At 40.8% G+C, this 19672-nt stretch overlaps 1 protein-coding gene across 3 annotated transcripts in view; it reads right to left on the reverse strand.

Moving 5' to 3' along the window:
* PTDSS1 (phosphatidylserine synthase 1) overlaps positions 1 to 19084 on the reverse strand; it is a gene marked incomplete at both ends in the record, with an annotated part of 28901 nt that extends 9817 nt beyond the window's left edge. For all 3 annotated transcript variants that reach the window (XM_082015258.1, XM_082015257.1, XM_082015256.1), the window contains 7 exons: positions 611 to 752; positions 2722 to 2873; positions 6236 to 6394; positions 9416 to 9540; positions 11774 to 11818; positions 13381 to 13472; positions 18906 to 19084. In XM_082015258.1, the coding sequence (XP_081871384.1) occupies positions 611 to 752; positions 2722 to 2873; positions 6236 to 6394; positions 9416 to 9540; positions 11774 to 11818; positions 13381 to 13472; positions 18906 to 19084 (894 nt within the window). The remainder of the gene's footprint in view (positions 1 to 610; positions 753 to 2721; positions 2874 to 6235; positions 6395 to 9415; positions 9541 to 11773; positions 11819 to 13380; positions 13473 to 18905) is intronic.
* Between the last annotated feature and the right edge of the window lie 588 nt (positions 19085 to 19672).

Consider the following 19672-nt stretch of genomic DNA (forward strand, 5'->3'; position numbering starts at 1 on the left):
AGACACTAATTCAAACTGAAGAGGTCTTCTGTTAACTTTCATACCCTAAATCAGGTATGATTAACTGAGGGAAATTTGGTAGAGTAGTAGAAGAGATCATATAAAGAAGAAAAAATAATAAAATCAAGCACAGCTCTCCTTTTAAAGACTAAATCCAGCAAATTAAAAAAAAAAAAGTTCAGGTTTTAATGAAGTCTGCTAGCATTTGCATGATGAAGTACCAAAGCAGTTGGGACTTATGGAGTCTTCCTGGATCAAGGCCAAAATTCTGAGTATCAGTGATCCATCCAAAAGTCAAAGGGGAAAAAAGAAAAAAGAAGAAAACACACCCACCCAAAACCCCACTGTCTAGCAGTTTTTAAAAATGTATCAATTGCAAAGAGCAATCTGATGCCCAGTACAGCAACCTGTAACATTTGGGTTTTTCCCCTACACATTCTGTAATTACACTCCTGAACTATCGTGTAACTCCCATGAACCAATTCTGTATTATCATTTAACTGTGTATTTCAATGATGACATACATTGCATTAGAGTATCTTCTAGCCAAACACAGCCAGGAAGTAACTGAGCTGATGGCAGCTTTGATTTCACAGAATTTATTTCTTACCTGCCAAATGATCATGAAAAGGTAGATGCCAGCCACTCTTTGAAATGAAGACTTAGGGTCAAACCAGCGAACATAGGTCCAGCTGGCTGGGGTGAACTGTAATACAGCTCTCTTGATTTTCCCTGTGGTTGTGTGAATGTCCCTAGAAAAAGAGAATGGCTGGAGTAAACACAAGAAATATTGGGGGGGGGCGGGGCAGGGGGGCAATAGCCATGTTACTAATGTTTCAGAACAATCACACTTTTTTGCTGGACTGCAAAGATCTTCACAGACACAACTGTGTACCAGGCAAGGGTGAATTAAGAAACATATGTATTAAGCACTTCAGTCAGGGTGCATTCTGCTATGAAAGCCCAGCCTCCTCTATCCTCAGTCAGTGACTAACTACAAAACATAATCTATCATTCTCTCCATGAAGGAAAGAAACATGGATTGCAATTCTGCACCCTCCTTGGAAAATCTGGAGGATATTTCTTCCTAATGTATGCTGCCACTGCTCTTCTCCACAGCCTCCTTGTTCTAGAGCTCACCGACACCCATACTTCAAGAATCTGTCAGATTCATTATTCATTAACTGTATAAAGGGCTGGCTCCACAGGTTTGAAAATACTGCATCTACAACCTCTGCTGTTCTGATATTAGATGCATGCAAATCTTCTGGAGAGATGCGATAACACTCTTAAAAGCTAGAAGGCTTTTAAATTCCCTTTTGAAAGGGGATGCAAATGGAGGTTCATTTGACAGATGTGTTACTGGTTCTTGCTTTTGATAACATTAATTCAGATGAGGAACAGCATCCAAAGGGCAGGGCAGTTTCCTTTTCTGAAGGAGGACTAACAGGGCTAGAAGTCAGTTTTCACCCTGTTATTTTTCTGGCCCTTCTGGACAACAACAGAGATTCAGATTTTATATTCCCGATACTTGTGTTCTTTTAGTGGGCACTAGTGGGATCTTAGGTAACAGGGAACCTTCTAATCTTTAGATCCATGTTTATTCAATAAAAAAATAAAAAGAAAACGAAAGGGCACAAGCAAAAGCTTCTCATTCTATGCAGTTCCTCTTCATATTAAAGGTCCCCAAAAAAATCTAGTCATGCATTCAAAAGAATGTGAGGAAAAATTATTCCACAAAGACAGTACAGACTAGTCCTGCTATAGATATTCTGTTGTTTTAACTTTCAGTGAACTCTCTAAAAACAGGGAGACCATCAACTCTATAACGCTCATTGTTCCTCCTGAACCGAAATGCGGGAAAATTGAATTGAGACTAAAGGCTGGATGGTCCTCAAAGCACTTAAATTTCTGAGTAAGAAAAGAAAACAGCACAGAAGTTCATGTAGGGTACAAATCCAAAAGTCAAGATTTGAGCTCCTTTTCCATCTCTCAAGGCAATTTGGCAATTCATTGTACTTGATCCTGTTTCACCTATACCATTAGTAATGTGCAGATAACCAGGCTTAGCACCAACTGGCAGGGAAAAAGGCAGGAGAGGGGCAAAATACTACGGTAGAAACCGTACCTGGACAGCTAGGAACTGACACTTACTAGGCCACAAGCTGTTGCCCTTTTACACAACAAATGCTATTTTATTTTGCAATTATTCCATTTATTTTAGAGGGTCAGCAATGGGGTAAGGCAATTCACAGCCTGATTCCTCTTCTGCAATTACAACCAGTGCTGACAGATTGCCACACTAATGCCTCATCAAGCTGAGGCCAAATCTAATTTAAAAACATTGTATAATGAGAAAACAATTACAATTAGTTTTGTTCACTGCCTTCTTCAAAGTTTAAACTGTATAAAATAAACTGAAAATGTAAATGGATTTACTACTTTATATTTTAATTTGGCATCAAGGCTTGTAACTTAGATTGCAAAGGAAAATTATACATACATCATCATATTTACAAATATATGCTGTACAGCAGCATTACTAAGAGATGGACTTTTAGAATTTAAAATAAATTTACAGCATTGTTAGCACATGCAGATTGCATGCTATTTCTATACCACATGCATTTTACATATGCAAAGAAGGTCAACAGCCTAAGGAAATTAATTTAATATTATAACATCAAACATAATGGTTATCAAGCTTTAATTTAGACCTACTTGAAGCTTGCCCAGTGATAGGTCCTCATCTCCAAGAAACGACAAACTACCATGCCCAACCAGATGCCACCCCCGTTACAAAGCAGGATGTCCAAAATGACTTGATCCCACCAGCATTCAGCAAAATTAGGCAGAAGGTGCATGAAGAAGAGCTACAGAATACAGCAAAAAGATTCTGGGTGAGGAACAGCACAGAATTCACACAAATTCACTTTCTAAGTACACATTCAAAAATCTGCTTTTCAGTATGTCATACTTCAAGGACATGAGCCGCAATCACTGAAATTTGATGGGCATCCTTCCATGATCTTCAGAAGGCCTTGGACAGAACCACACAAGACATCAGAGCTTTCCTTTTCACTGTTCCCTGTTGGGACTATGCTATATATAAGGATGTCATGCAGCTCTTGGCATCTCAAAGATGATACACAGAACATTCATAGAAATGCATGAAACAAGCAAAACTACTGCATTTCCTGGAGGAAAGGTGGTGTTTAGTGCTTTAAAAAATAAAACTGGACAGAACCTTTGTTTTATTTTTGCTAAGCAGTTTTAAGAAGCATGTTTTCTAAACCACCAACAAGATGCAGTAAGTAGAATTGATGCATTTGTAAAAATTGTCCGTACTAAAGCATGTTGGAGTTCAGGACTTAATACTTGTTCTATTTCAAAACTCATTCTTACATTTATTATTTTCAGGAAATTTAGTAACTGTAAAAAGATTAAGAGTTCACCAATATTTCAGATACTACAAGTTTTGCTGCTATACTTGATCCAGAACAGCTCAAGAAGTTAAGAGGATATTCTACTCTCCCATCCTACTCGGTCTCTGGTAAGCACTAATGATGAAGGTACGTTTACAAGGAAGATACTGGAAAACAGGCCAGAAACAAACCAACATCAGACTGAAAAGCTGATACCATCTGGATATATCAGAACATATTCAGCCCCTTAAAGCCTTTCCCTGGGAAGTGTACAAATCATTTACCTCTGAAGCAATCTGTTTCTTTCCAAATCTTCAACTTAACTAAAGACCACTGTGAGGCATTAGTAAGGCATTTATATATTTACAGATACATTTGGTGAGTCTACACTTTTGATAGGACAACTGGCAAGAGTTAAGGCAAGATATAAACATAATTTACTGAGAGCTAAAAATGGATTCAGTGGCTCTCACTCTTATATAAGAGAAAATAATTGTATTCTCTATTCTACAAGAAAAACCACAGCAACCCAAAAAATAGACTGAAAAAGTTAGCTGTGGACCGGAAATCAAGACAGCCATGTGTTAAGCAGTCCCTTTGGAATACTCAAGGAGGTGCTTAAGAAAACACATAGCAAACTAAATAATATTCTTACCTCCACAAAACCAGTACAATTTTTGCCAGTTAATGTACATACACTGTTTTCTGTGAAAGATTATTGGTATGATTTTGTAATAAGGTATCTTTTGTTATCAGACGTATAAATAAAATATTGAAAAAAGTCAGATGTGGGAAAAGGAGCAAGAAGAATGTTTCCTGTATACTGCAAGAATGAATACTGGTCCTTTTATAATAAATTACAATGACTGATACTGACAATGACAGTTCCTTTGAAAACTCTTTCGAAAGTATATCAAATCAACTTGTTTTCCTTTGACAAGGCTATGGGAATTTCAACCTGTAGAAAAGAAAACTTGAACTTCTCTTCAGGACCCAAACTATACAATGTTGCCCATTATCCTGCTGGTTTCTCTTTAATGTTTTAAATTAAGATGAGAGGGGCACTAGGTTACAAATCTCAGTCTGCAATAATCCAGCCAAAGACACCAGATGTTACAGATAGTAAGGCAGCAAAAACGAGAGCACAGGTGTTAGCCAGACCATCTCTAAGGTGCTAGCTGTTTTCTCAGAATGAGACCAAGGTCTGTCTGCATCCCAACTTTAATCCAATAGTACAGGGCATGAGATAAGTGTTCCATTTCAGAATGGGTAGCCAGCTGAAATCCATTAATGCTAATAGGAGATGCACATCTAAATCCCTGTGTAACTGCCCTGATAACTTCTGTAGGTTTCTAATGACTCTCATGAATTAATGAATTCATTAAAAATCCATTTGAGTGGTGATAACCTACCTATATTTTGAACTTTACCCAACACATTGTCTGTTCCAGTAATCTGCCTTTCAACAACAGGGAATACTAAACACCCTATGTGGTGTCAAATTGAAAATGATGCTTGTGTGATGATCAACTGAGTGATAGGAGTGCTTGTGAAACAAATACAAATTTATTCTTTTCCAGAGGAAAAAAAAATACTACAATAACTAGCAAAGTTGTTTTTTGGGGATGGATACTTGTGAAATGCCAAATTTAAGGGGTTTCAAAATACCTTAGAAAACAGCGTATCCTTCAATGCCACAGAACGAAAACATGTTTTGCAAAGGAACTCATGGGATCAGTATTTTCACACACAGAAGTTTAATTCTAGACAACTAAACCCTTATCTACATTTCTGAATTATAAATGCCTTGTCAGATGAGCCAAGCATTCTCAAGACAGTAAGCTCTACAGAAAACTATGATTCTAAAGACTAAATTCAGGTGTTTCAGGTATTTTAAGTGTAACAGGTTAGATTATGCTGTCCCAAAAGCTGATAAAACTTGGATTTTTCTTCCTTTGCTTTGAATTGTCCAATCAAAGAATATAATGACATTAAACTCATTTTTATAGAAATGCATACTTGGATTTTAGATGACACATATTCTACCAATCAAGCTCTACATTACATGCAAATGAAAATATTTAGAGTACCAATTGATCAGCTTGAATTCTTAAAATAGATCTAACAATAAAGACCAGCAGTCCAACCAACAGTCAGCTGACTGAATCAAGTAAAGTATCTGTGCTTTTAATCCAAAATAGGATTTGAAAGTGCCAACAGTCAATGACTTAAGCATGTGCCTGGGAGAACTGTGGTAAAGCTGTATAACAAAAATAAGTCAGTCGTCCTCCAAACCATGGAGCAGGGGACTACACTGCATGTTAACTAGCTTAGATTCAGGTCTGGGCGGGGGGAGGAAATCACATTTTTATGTCAGTGAACATGAATGAACTAGGCTTTTGGGGTATGATTTAACAAAAGGGCTTTTTTAAGGGGATGACAGTAGATCACAGATATTGCAAGGTGAAAAAGGAGAAGAATTGCCTGAATCAGGGAATATTAGTCAACATCTGAAGTAGCATGAGTGTTGACTCCCATAAGAGCAGAAAAACAAACTGTGGATGGCATCAATAGGCTGGCCTAGGCTTTCCTCCTATTCAAGTAGTAGTAAAGTCACTTACCTAAACCCTAGCTTGCTGCTGTCCACTAATGCAACTGCACAAATTGCTCAGTGTCTGGTTTATAAGGCTTAATATGTAAATCTATACTAAGAACTAGTGAGTCATCCTTCTAGTAACATTAACACTTTCCCCGAAGAACAATTCAAGTCTCATACATTTGCTTATAACTAACATAAATGAGTGGCCTACCTCAGTGAGCTCCCAGGTGATGCTAATAGTCCAGCACAGCCCATAGCTGCGGATCAGCAAAGCCTTCATAGCCCAGCCCCAGAAATGCCCAAAAGCAAATATATCAAAGTGGCTGAGGATTCTCTCCCAGGTGATAACATGACAGTTCACAGCATATTCCTGTTAATAAAAAAAAAAAACAAAACACACCAACCAACAACAAGAAACCTCAATGAACAGGCAACTTCAGAAACACTATAATGAAGAAACTTCTTTCTATCCAGCACGACAAGCCTGAAATTATAAGGATATTAAAATATGCATTATTCTGCTTTCTTGTCCTCCTAAACTCTGCAGGAAAACTTTCAGTATTAAGACTCAGTGTCATCACAGTACAGCTCTAATTTAAAGGGAGACAGAATAGACCTTGGTGCCTGAAGAGGCATGTATTTCTTACGTGACAGAAGAACAGCAGGAGCAATAAAATCAATAATAATCAAACCAGCAAATAATACTCCTGAAAGTAGTTATTTGCTTTTCTTTGGGGTCTTGATTTAAAATAATCACCTTTCCCCATTTTCATGCTGTCTGGTGTTCAGGTATGGCCCATCAGTGGCTAATCCTCCCTAGTTTGTGATGTTATGTTACTCATCTCAATAATACTCATTCTTTTGAGTATCTTTTGTGTCTTATTTTCCTCATGAAAGCAACTTCCCAGAACACATTCATACTGAGAAACTTCAGTCAAAGGGCTGAATTAAAAAAAAAAAAATCAAAGGTAACTTGCAACTGTTCTGTCACAGATGAGTTGCAGATTCCTTAAGAATATTAATTAATATCCTACTAATCAATAGCAAAGGAAATGTGTTCTCCCATCATATTGTATAGCAAGTGATAGAGATCATTGCTCAACAACAAAAAAAATCTGTATGCCATCAAAAGGCTGCATCTGTCAGGTTCTGTCTCGTCACTGAGCACGAACTGAACTATTACCAACTGGAAGCACACATTTAAAAAAATCTGTGCTCTCCAACACTCCAAAATATACATTGCCACCTGCAGGTGACGACACAGCACTGCTCAGTGCTGCTGAATTAAAGGATTTTCTTTCGGGCCAGAACTATTGCTAAGCCTGCACAAACGAACCAACCAAGTTGAAAAGGGGATGGCATAGAAGGATTTCACACAAATATTTCTATCAAGAGGCAGTTAAGTCCCGCTATGAAACCATAAGTAACCCTTACTGCTGGTGCTCCCTAAGTGAAAGCATGGTATTGCTTCTCGCACGTGCCAGTGCTGCTGGTCATTCAGAGAAAGGTGCACCACCTGTCCTAAGGATGGCAAAGCTGCAGCGTTAGTGCACATACCCAGAGAGCTCTGAAACTGGCTCATCTGCCTGCACAAGAAGCTCTAAATGCACAATGGAAGGTGCAGGCTCCTAGCTACACCATTATACCTGAAATTCTATGATGAGTGAACACAATGAGGTTACTCCAGACATAAGCCTTTTTATAGGGCACTTGCTTTTTTGCTTTTATTTTTACTGGGGCTTTTTCCCCCCTCTATCTCATTTTTCCAGCTGTAGCTCTGACAGTCATACAGTGAAATGTGTTGAACTTTCTTTCATACTCAATCAACTTTGCCAGCCCTGTGCAAGAGACCAAGCTGCAGCCTTCATTATAGTTGCACTTCAAAAATTTACTCCAAGTGACAGTATCAGAATTGCAAAGTAGTACAGAGTAGTTTCTGCTGACTGCTACTACAGTCAGGGAATCTGCTGTACTATGGTTCTGTGCCAGTAGTAATACTAGTCCTCCCCTGACTTGAATCTATTTATTTCTAACTTAATGACAGGAGAGCCAGGTGAATTTGACTTACTAACAGACTCCTCATCTCAGCTCCCTTTTGTTGCTCAGCAACATCACTAACCCCCATGCTCATGCTCACATTTAGCAATGTGTCCTCCCACCACCCTAATAGCAGACTGCCCACACCTCACCACCACCACACATCTCCTGCAGAACAGAAAGTCACAGCCCTACTCTGGATGCTGGAGTTGCACAACACCTACTGCTGATCAGCTGAGGTGCAACACCTGAAGCATCCAGAGTTTTCCAGGCAAGGAGTCCGTATGCAGCCCTCACTATCAGTCAACTAATGTAAGCTTACTGCACTGTAAAGTTTTCCATTACCTCTTATGTGCTACAGGGCAGGAGTTTGCATTCACTGCTGATTAGGTGCTGTGCAGTAGTTTCCACATGCAGTAAATTGCTATTTGCCAAATTCAGTGTATTTCCTTACTCTTGAGGCTTGAGTCCGACAACAGCACCTACTATACAACAGGTGACCATGATACGCAGATGTGCAAACCCAAGGGCAAGGAAGCACACTGGTCAGGTGGTGGGCAGTAATTTGATGTGATAGTGAAGAGGACAAGACCAGCAACTGTTGCCTCTCCATGCAATAACCCTCTTCTGCTTGGTGCTCAGCTGCTCACACCCTCTTCTGCGTATACATACCTCACATACTTCTCCCAGGCCTCCTTTTACTACCTCAACTATCTGTGCTAGTGTCCTCACCTGAAGGGGAATGTTTTCTGTATTGAAAACTCTTTGCAAGCTGCTCAACAGGCAGAAGAACAAGCCTGTCTTTCCATGCCATTCCAGACATTGGCCTATGGAAGTAATTTCCCAGTGGTAACAGCAACAGTGCTTAGCTGGGCAACTGGAAGGCAGCAGAGCCCTGTGGCTGCTGTACCTGGATTTCCACATACTCAGTAGCATGCCTGTCATGTACTAAGCTCAGAGCAATAAAGCAAAATTCTTTGAGTGCAGCATTGTGGCATCAAAAAAACTGATCTGGGGGATACACACCATACAGGCCTCATTTAGATACGACCTTGCTAAGTCTATTTTCAGTATCCAGGCTCATATCTATTATTTAAAGGAATCCAAAGCTGCCCCAGTGCAGGCATATCTCACACTCCCAACTGCACACTTATCTGAATATCTGCATTAGAAAAAAATGAGAGATTTCATTGTAAAGAAATAGCAGGTGATACAAATGGCTCATTGACTCTGTCAAGTATAGGCACAAACTTGCACTGCTCATGCCAGCAAATTCAGATTTACCCCTTCCCACTCATGTAAAACATGCCTAAAGTATATCCAAAATGTCCGATAAAGTGCCATGGATACATACCATAATATCTGCTTCCCTTGTGGCATATCGAAGATTAGGATCCAGCCAGTACATCACTGCTTTTACCTGCTCAAAGTTAAGGAAGAGCACGAACACCAGGAACAGAAAATAGAGCACACTGAGACCTGCAAAAAGACTCAGCTTTAAAATCATGTTCACTCACAAAACTCTTTGGGACACAGAGTCCAAAAAGCTACTTTGAAATTGTTGCTCTATACATGCCCAGTTTGCACAAGTGAGTTTTCTACATACAGTGGCTACATGCAAAAAAACTTAAGACACACAAGTTAGATAGTAATCTCTGACCACTCAGCCCTTCATATCACCTCCTGTTTCAAGTGATAGACTATGTGCTCAACTGCATGACCTCAATCAAAACAAAATCAGTCCAATCAGTTTAGACAGAAGTTGTGATCACAAGGTTGTGATCAGGAAGCTTTTTAGTAAGAAATACATTAGGATCCCAGGATTGGATTAGCTCTGTCCCTTTGCTTTAAATATTCTTGCTCTCACTAATGCAGGTCCCTAAGCCTATATGCAAATTTCAACATGAAGATCAATTTAATAATCCCACCTGGCAATTTTGAGCTATGCTGGCAATAAAGAGTAGTTGTAAACTAATGCATGCTTGAGTTACTTTTGTGAGCTGGAGTATTTGCTGTTTGAAGCTTTTAAAGATAAAGATTATTATGATTTGTTTTCACACCATTATAAATTATGAAACACTACTGCAGTTGGGACTATTCCCTCTCTCCTCCCAATGTCTGACTATGGATTTTTTTTTTTTTTTTATTAAAAGAAAGACTTGTAAGAAGTTAAGAGTCCTAGGTGTAGATCTGCAGGTAGATGAAGCTTCTGTTTGGAGCATATCTTTACATTATTCACAAGTTCACAGATACCCAAGACCACATTTGGAAGAAGCATTAAATACTAACACCATTTCCATAGTCTAGCACTCAAACTTACGTGTGTCCTGCAGCAATGTCATGGAAGGCAGAAAAATTAATGTGAATAAACTTAGTATCTGCCATCCAAAATAAGCTATAGCAATTCTAAAAAGATATTTTAAACTACAACCAGAACTCATGTGTTACTAATCCTCACTGTACACTAGAGAATGACTTCTGTTTAAGTACAGACACATGAACAGAAAGTATATCTACTGTCCTCTGCAGTACATCCTAAAAACACACTAGGTAAACAGATGACAAACTACTACAAGTAGTACAGCCTTGCAGGCCATGGTGCATCCTGCCTTTCATCTACTGAACAGGTTGGAGACTCAAAAGCATGGCTAAATATGCAATGCCAGAAGCAGCAGAATTACACAGTGAAAAATGTTCTTGATTTTGCATGCAGCCTTCTCCCAAAAGTACAGGGCGTCAAGCTCTGACAGTATCAACATTGAGAGTGACTTTTTAATTTTCATTTGCTGAAACCTGAAACAAGCAGCAGGACCTGTGTTTCCCAAACTTCACAAGGAACAGGATTCTTTAACAAGTACTATCTAATCAGCAGTATCCTCTCAAAGTCAACAGATGAGTAATCAGCTACTTTGGGAGGCTACTTATTTTTAGCTATGTATGGTGGAGGGAGAAAGAAACATTCAGTCCCCTTAAAAAGACACAGATCAGATTTAAATCAAATATGCCTAATTCTCTGCAAACGTGCTCAAAGTCTAGGATATACTCTGTGAACCCTGAATTATTTCAAAATAAAATTCCTTATGTTTTTGCCATGTAATTCAGATGTTTAAGTAGCAGGATATCACTCAGTAAGTTCTGTAGTTAATAGAATTATTTTCCAAACTATGAATGCCACTAATATTTACAGGTATTTTTTGCTGAAATTATAAGTTAAGAATATGAATATATATACACGTTAAGAATATTAATAAATGTATGTCAAGCTATACAACGACACAATTTAATAAACATATAAAGTAATAGCATAATTAGCCAATAATGAAAGGCAGCACCCTACTAGAAGTTAGATAGTATATGCTGTAGCTATAAAAAACCCAAACCTTTTTGGAGTGGGAAGAGACGGCAGTAGAAAGGGTGTGGGGGAAAGAGATTAGGAAGCACAAACACAAAACAGGTTTAAAACAGAGCATCAGAATGAATCATCCCTTTCTGGTGATTTAATTTACACCATCCCAATACAGAGTAACTACAATGCTACAATGACATTCACAAATGTAATTAAGAACAGTCTATAAGCAACTACTCAAAAGTGGAAGACATTCACATAAGTTTGATGCACAATTATGTTTCATGACAATTCCATTCATCTGAAAGTTAAAATGAACAGTCCTGCAGAAGGACTGAAAAAGTCAGAAACTCAACTTAAACCTACCAAAAACCATTCTCCATATTGCAGGATGGGGACGTGTAAAGGGCCCTGTGGACAGTAAACAAAAACCCTATTAGAAGGCACATCAATAAGAACCACATAATCTACTTTTGAGTATATCTCATATGCAGATTTGGCATAAGCATGAACAGTTCTCCACCAAACTATGCGATATACCCAAATGTTGGGGCTCTATGTTCAGGGGGAAAAAAAAAAACTTACAGAGAGGAAAACGAGACTGACAATTAGTAGGGTGTAGTCAAAATTTTCAATTATTTTTATGGAGTTGTTTCCAGAGCAGTAATATGCCGTTTGCTCAGCAGACACCGTATCTCAGGTGTCACCTGAGGATCTCTTGATCTGGTTTCTAGACCACAGCCCACACGTGGCTTGCTCCCAATGAAGTCATCAAATACAAATTTCTGTGTGTTAGCAAAGAAACATGGTGCTTAGCCTTCAAATGACCATGAAATGTTAGCAAACAGGCCTCCTAAAACTTCCAAACTGAGTATCATATACCTGACAAGAAGTGAGATACCTATGCTCTTTACCAGTGCCAATATTATTTACTTTAGAGCCAGTGATTAAACTGACTTTATTAGATTAAAACCCCCTCATTTAATGTGAAAAGCAGAGAAGGTAAGTCTAGTGAAACTAGAAGACCTCGAAACATGAATCATACATTTAGGTACCAAGAAGTGGCTGAACAAATATTTTCAGCACAACCTGTAGACTGCTCTTTCTCCACTGTATGCATAAAGTTCATTTTAATCTGGAACCCAGTTTTTCAGGCAGTGCTTTGTAAAAAGTAAGGATTAATGCTTTTTAAAATACCAGAAAAATACATCCCAACTCTGAACTACAAACCCACGCCGAGCACAATCACTGTTTTTTTCCTGAACACTGACAATTCTGAGACAGTTTAGATTTGACCCAAGAATTATGCTCTTGCTGACAGCAATAAGTAAAAATTAAAAATACAGAAATTAAAATAAAAAAACAAATAAAAACCAAAAACAACCAGGAAGACAACACTTCCACCACAGAATTAAGTGTCATACAATGAGTTTTACCTTTTTGCTCTTTCTGCTCCTCACACAATTACCAAAACTGTTGTCCAACTTAAAATTCTACTGAGCAATTGTGGTTTTACATTGCAATGTGACTTAGATCATTTCTATTTATCACTAGTTTCTGGTAAGCTGATTTACATAAGGTGTTATACATCTGAGAATTTGTAGAACGCCACTTCTGTTAAAACACACCGAGGCAGACTCCTTTTAAACTTTATTTAATGATCTACCAGCATCATTACTTAGCAATCTGAGCTGCAGCTGTGCACCTGCAAATAGACACAGGGATTTTGAAAACATGACTTCTTTGTTAGATACAGACAAGCTATAAATAACTTGCATTTTACCATTATCTCTGCTCAGTATGATTGCAACCCATTTTTAGACTGTTCCTTAACATAAAGGAATTCAAAAAGTAAAGAAAAGAAATACATTTGAAAGTGATACTTTAATAAAAACCAAAATAAATATAGTGGCAATAAAGAGAAATTCACATGTTACAAAAAGTGAATTATAAACAGTATAAACCTTACTCACCATTAGGAAAAGCTAGAACACTGATGATTAGAAAGAAGAAAATCACAGAGAGGATACCCCTCCAAATATTATCCTCTGGGACAGAATCATCCCTGAAGAGACAGACAACATCAAAGTGTTAAAGCGCATTATAAAGATGAAGTCGAAAGGCTCTGAAGATATCATATTATTTAAATAAAGATTACATGGAAATAAGCATAAGAAATAAGCATGCTGGTTATATAACAAGTCAGGATAGTAGCTGTGCCAAATGATTTTCACCCTGCACTTCTGGGTATCACTTGCTTACAAGAGAGTTAAGCATATAATCAATACATGCGAGCCATAAGCATTGTTAGAAGTCAATGCAGAAGCAATGACCAAATTTAATACAAGGTGAAAAAAAATCTTCCTGCCTTAACGGTCACAGAAACATCATCAAAAGTAATTTCCACAGCAGACCAAAAACTCTAGAAGCCTTCATGCAATTCCTAGGTTTCCCTTTGCTGTTTTGGTGCTGCTCGCAATCCCCTTTCACTTCCCTTGGCCTATTCCCAATGCCAAATGCCTGAGGTGAGTGCAGAAAGGGGGGAAATAATGATTACAATCAGCCTTTGGAAGTAATGATTATACAGCTTAGAATCCATATATAACATCAAGACAACAAAATTTAAAAGAACCAGGGAAAAACATCAACTTGCTTATGGATCTATTAAGCTAAGGCTCTGAACAAAATATCAGGTATTATTTGTGCTACTGTCATATTACGGCCAGAAGACAGACCTAAAAATACAGTTTGGGACGCAAAGGCAAACTTGACTGAGGAGTTCTTTCTTTTCAGGCAGGTAGAATGAGGCGTACAGCAGTGAGATTAACAAAAAAAAAGCCCACCCAAGTCTTCTAACCAGCAGACAGCTTCTAGGATACTTCAGTAATACAAACAGAAAGAAACTTCAGACTATCATAATATGCACACCTAATATTTCATAATGTATCACCCATTACAACTCAAATTAAAGTTTTATTATTTGGGTAATTTAATGTACTTAGGATCAGTTTATCTATTTAAATATATTCCTTTATTTACTCCCAACCTACGATACCAAAAACTTCCCAGCAAACTTTAGAGGGATACAGCTCTTCCTGGCAGACCTTCAGTCACATTTCTGGATGGTTCTGTAGAGAATCTGTGACAGCATAAACGTGCTCCACATTAGATATTTGCTGCAGTTATAAAGTATTTCTCACTTTGCCAAATTATTTCCCTTTCCCTCAAAATTGAACTTTAACAGCTTTACAGCAGACTTTCATCATTGTGAGGCATTTAAGCACTATGTTAGCTTAACTGTATGGCAGGAAAAAGTACATTAAACCATGAATGGTTTCTCTGCAGGCCTCAGGGACTCCCCACAGCATTTTTTTTTTTTTAAACAAGTTCAGTACAGATTTACCAATCATTTTCCAGCAGCCATGCTGCACAGGCTGACACTTACAATTATGAATCCCAAGTTCCAGAGCTTAACTCTGGCTCCCTTGGCAATCCCAAGAGCCTCATGACATCCAGTGCACTTCCCAGACAAAGCCTCAGGCTCCAATGGCTCAGACAGCAAAACCATATTCTTGTTTTAACATATGCAAATAACACACACGCACATGCTGTCACGGGTGCCACCAAGAGGGGGAATTTTTTTTTTTTTGAAGAGAGAACAGATTATTAGTCACACCACTGCACAATTCAGCGTGGCCAAGAAAGATTACTAGTCACACCACTGCACAATTCAGCGTGGCCAAGAAAGAAGTGAAAGACTCTGTGATCACATCACTTAATTGTCGCCAGCTGGGCTGAAAGGTCCTCACCTTTGCGTATCAGGATTCTGAGTACAACTAGCTTCAGGAAAGCTGTCCTAGTCACTTCGGCACTATTTCCCCCAAAATCAACAAAAATGTTGTATATGGTGTTAAACTGCATTTTATTCCAAGTGAGTAGTAGAGGCATTTCATTTTGGCTTGTAGATACCTTTCAAAAGGGATAGACATGCAATCTTCTTGCCAGAAGCCGGTAAAAACAGGTACGAGCAGGACACTCGCTACTGTGCACGAGTTAGGATAAGAATTATAGCATTTGCCTGGAAGAACTATTTCAGGGAACACCAAAAGAAACAGGGAGGCAAAATAACTATTCGAAGAAAGACACAATCACGACAAGCTGCAATGAGGAAAATGTGCTAAATCATCTCCTCACTTAGCCTTAGGAACTTTGATGCTGACTTTGAAGTATAAACATTTGTGCAGCAAAAACAAGACTTCTAATGCTTGCGTGGGAGGAAAGATGCAAATTCTCTGAATTTAAACCCACTTTACCAGCGCATTTTTCAATTCGGTGGCTTTTTGGAAAAGAAATAGTAAAAGAAACAAAGCACGTAACAACCGCATAGCCTTTTTCTCTCTCCTGCTCTTCTCCCTGCTCCAGAGCACTACATTACACCGGCACATTACAAAAATGTAAACAAATAAGTTATTATATCATGAATTAAAAAAAAAAAAGAGGATACTCAACTGAGGAAAAAATAGCTAGGACACTAAATTTAGAGTGTGTTTGGGGAAAAAAAAAATCTTCCATAAACTCCCCAAATCAAACTTAAATGCTCAATAATCCAGTTTAATCAACTCCATTAATCAAGGGATGTGAAAGACAACAGCCCTATATCCTCACAGGTCTTACTCGTGCTTCCATAAACCCATGCAACTTCAGAGCAGAAGCTACCAATCTGTCACCTTGCTCTGTCCTGTTGCTGGGCTCCACAAAATACCTCCTCCAGCACCCACCCGCCCTGCTGCTGCTTGCCTCTGGGCTCAGAGAAGGCCACATCCCTCTCTCTAGGGAGGAAGAGGACAGGGAAAGCTAGAGCCACTCCACGCCTCCGCTCCAGGGCGCAGCCTGGAAGCAGAGGAGCTTCCATCTGGCTCATTCAGCAGGAAATAACCAAGGCAGCTGCAGCCATTGTCAGAAGCACTAGAAGGATGTGCTTTAAAAACCAGAATACCCTCTACACCCCACTTTAACATGGAAAAGTTACACACACTCAAGTTTCTTTTTCTGGATTATTATTAATATTGCTACCTGACATTTACTGCTACCCGAAGCTCAGTTTCACCCTTATCTGTCAGCTCAAAGACAGTATCAACTGTTCTCAGTGATCCCAAGGGATACCCCACATTACAGCATTTTCTAAATTCATCAGAACCCCCACATACTTCTGACATAAAACAATTATAGAAGAGACAAGAAAGACTTTACGGGAAGCAGAATTTCCTCTGCCTATGCTGAAGTTCCTGAAAAAAATTGTATTTTACTTAACAGTATCCGTGTGAATGTATCATAGAAAATCCCCTGCTTAACAAATTGACCAGGAGACCTATGGAACAACTGACAGCACAGGGGAAGCAAAGAATCACTTGTCACACCTTATTGAAAAGTCTACAGCACCTTGTGCTCAGGAGGTGGAAATACAAACCCAGACACTGGAGGCTCAAGGCAATAAGCTGATGGGAATAGAAAGACCAGACCTAGGAGCACATACTCTAAGCACATGGGGAACTATGTCCTCTCCCACAGCTTCCCAAAGAGTACCTATGGTTTGGGCAGTGTCCCAAATAAGGCAGAGGCAGCACTCTGGTATCACTTGAGGAGATTTAGGAAACTCCTGCGGTAACTGGAAATAGCAAAAGGTGAGGAGGGGTGGGGAGGGGGGTGGTGAATAAAAAAAAAAAAAAAAAAATCACAGTAGCTTGCACAACCTGAGAAGAGGAGAAACAGAGAGGAGTTAAAAAGAAGTCAACGGATACTTAAACACAGGAAGTGATGCAGGGCAGAGCAGAGGCAGACAGGGGGAAGAAAGTTAAACTAAAGAAGTCAGAGTTAGAAAGCTAGCAATAAAAATGGAGAGAAAAGCTAGCAATCCTCTTGGAAAAAGGCAAACAAACATCCCAGAAGTGAAGCAATACTGTTTGGGCCTAGAAGACTCAGTAGTTCTGAAATTGCTGCTTGGCTTATCCTCTGCTTGAAAGAATTAATGGCAAAATTCCTTTCCTCTTCCTAAAGTGAGCGATCAATCCCATTAATCCTTCAGAACGATGTCTGGATGAGAAACCTTTAGTAACTCACAAGTTTGACCAAAATTAGCTCTAGAGTGAGAAAAGTGATCAGGTGGGGGGAAACAAGACAAGAGGAGCACTTGTAGCAAAGGTTTCTAATTAAACATTGTACCAAAGCACAGAAACATGTCTCTGATCTAAGAGTTAAGAAGGGATCCCTGGGACATTCTACACCTTATCTTAGATCTTGTTACTTAAGTAGAACAAGGGACTTATTCACAAAAAATATCTTCCTTGGGGCCATACACAAGTTGAAACAAGAAAAGGCATACCTCAGACCATTTGCAGCTACACTATTTTACATTTCCTTATTCCCCTTCCTCAGCTCAACACAGGCTTGACCATTATTTTCATAGCTGGTAAAAACCTATATATTTGGATTCTTAGAATAAGATAGATTACACACTGAGCTGTATATCAGGCCTAGGGACAAATAATGGATGTTATATCAAATGCAGAGTTTAATCAACAAGGCCATTGAAATCTGTGATTGTGTACATACGATGTCACAGAAGTATAAATGAGCCCCAAAACACTACACACAACTCAGCTAAAACCTCTCAGGAATCACTGTTTTCCCAGAGACTGCACGATTTAGCCTAGAGGAGGATTACGTTACCATCTTCACAGCCCCATTCAGCAGGGGGCAATAAAAAGTATGCACAACTTAAAAAAATACTGCAAGGTACCCTTCACACTGCACTGCTATACCCTTTGTTTACAAATAAGGCTCCTGAAAATAAATGCATCCATTCTTGGCTTTATTTCCATGAATGACTGCAGTGGCAAAGCCCACAGAGCTGTTCCTGCGGTGGAGAAAGGATGTGGCTAAGCATATCACTCCTGGGGCCTAAGCCAACGTGTGATGGGGCTCAGAGAGGGTGTGTTGTATAAAACTGACGATACAAAACAGTCACTCCTGTCCACTGACTGCCTGTCATCTACTCGTGTGATGTCATCACTAGGCTTCTTGATAGTCTAATAAAAGCCATTTTTGGCAACTGCTTGAAACACACGCTCGTTTTGGTAAATGCTTTAACAGAGAGCCACAAAACGATCAACAAGTTCCCAGGAAACGTAGCAGCGGAGAATAACCGCACTCCAAAATGAGGGCCTCCTGAGCAGGGTGCTCTCCAGCCAGCCACCGATGCAACACCCCTGCCTGCACAGCATACAGCAAGTCACGGCCCGACACCAAGTCTCCCGTTAACCCGCCCCCAAGCAGCAACCACCGCCCGCCGGAGCCGCACTGCCCGTCCTCGCCCCCGGGGGACCTGTCCCAGTCCCGGCCCCCTCCCCAGCAGCCCCTTGTCGCCCCGCGGCCCGGTACGCGCGGCCGGCAGATAGGGACGAGTCGGGGGGCCCCCGCGGCGGCGCCAGGGGCCGCGCACCTGGTGAAAGCGAAGGCCATGAGACTGAGGATGGTGAAGCTGAGGAGGGTGATGGTGTGCGGCCGGTAGAAGAACTCCAGCGTGATGTCCTCCACCTGCTGCTCGTTGATCATGCGGAAGTGCAGGCGGTAGTTCACGTCGTCCTTGCTCAGGGTTCGGCTCCCCACGCACGACGCCATCTCGCCCCCTTCCCCTCACCTCAGGGTAGCTCAAGCTCTCCCGGGGCGGGGCGGGGCGGCGCGGCCCGAACCGGCCCGGCCCGGCCGCCCGCGCCGCCTCCCAGCCGCGGCGACACCGCTGAGGGGAGAAGCGCCGCGCCCGCCTCGCCAAGGGGCGGAGCTCGCGCTGCCGCTCCCGCGGCACCCTGCGCCCACGCGGTGAGGGAGGGAGGGAGGAAGGAAGGAAGGAAGGAACGGGGTGGAGGGTGGGGGAGGCGGAGCCATACCGCCCCCTTCGAGCAAGCAGTGGGAAGGACACTTTTTTGACTGCCCCCCCCGCTCCCGAATGGTCTCGCCCGAGTTGGGGGGCGGGGGAGGGCACGCACGTGGGCTGGGCCGTGCGTGGGAGCTGCGCGAGGGGCAGGTGAGGCCGTGGTGGGTTCCAACGGCCGCATGGGCGGCGTGGCGTGGGTCAGGGCTGCGTGGTGGGGTGGCCCCGCTCGCCCTCCCGCGGGCCGGGCTCCGTGCGTGCGGAGTGGCGCGCCCTCACGCAGGCTGGACGCAGAGGCCTCCGGCCTCGGGCGGCCTGCGGGGGGCGGCGAGCGCGTC

Source organism: Phaethon aethereus (assembly GCF_964289735.1).
Source record: "Phaethon aethereus genome assembly, chromosome: 2".
Lineage (NCBI taxonomy): Eukaryota > Metazoa > Chordata > Aves > Phaethontiformes > Phaethontidae > Phaethon > Phaethon aethereus.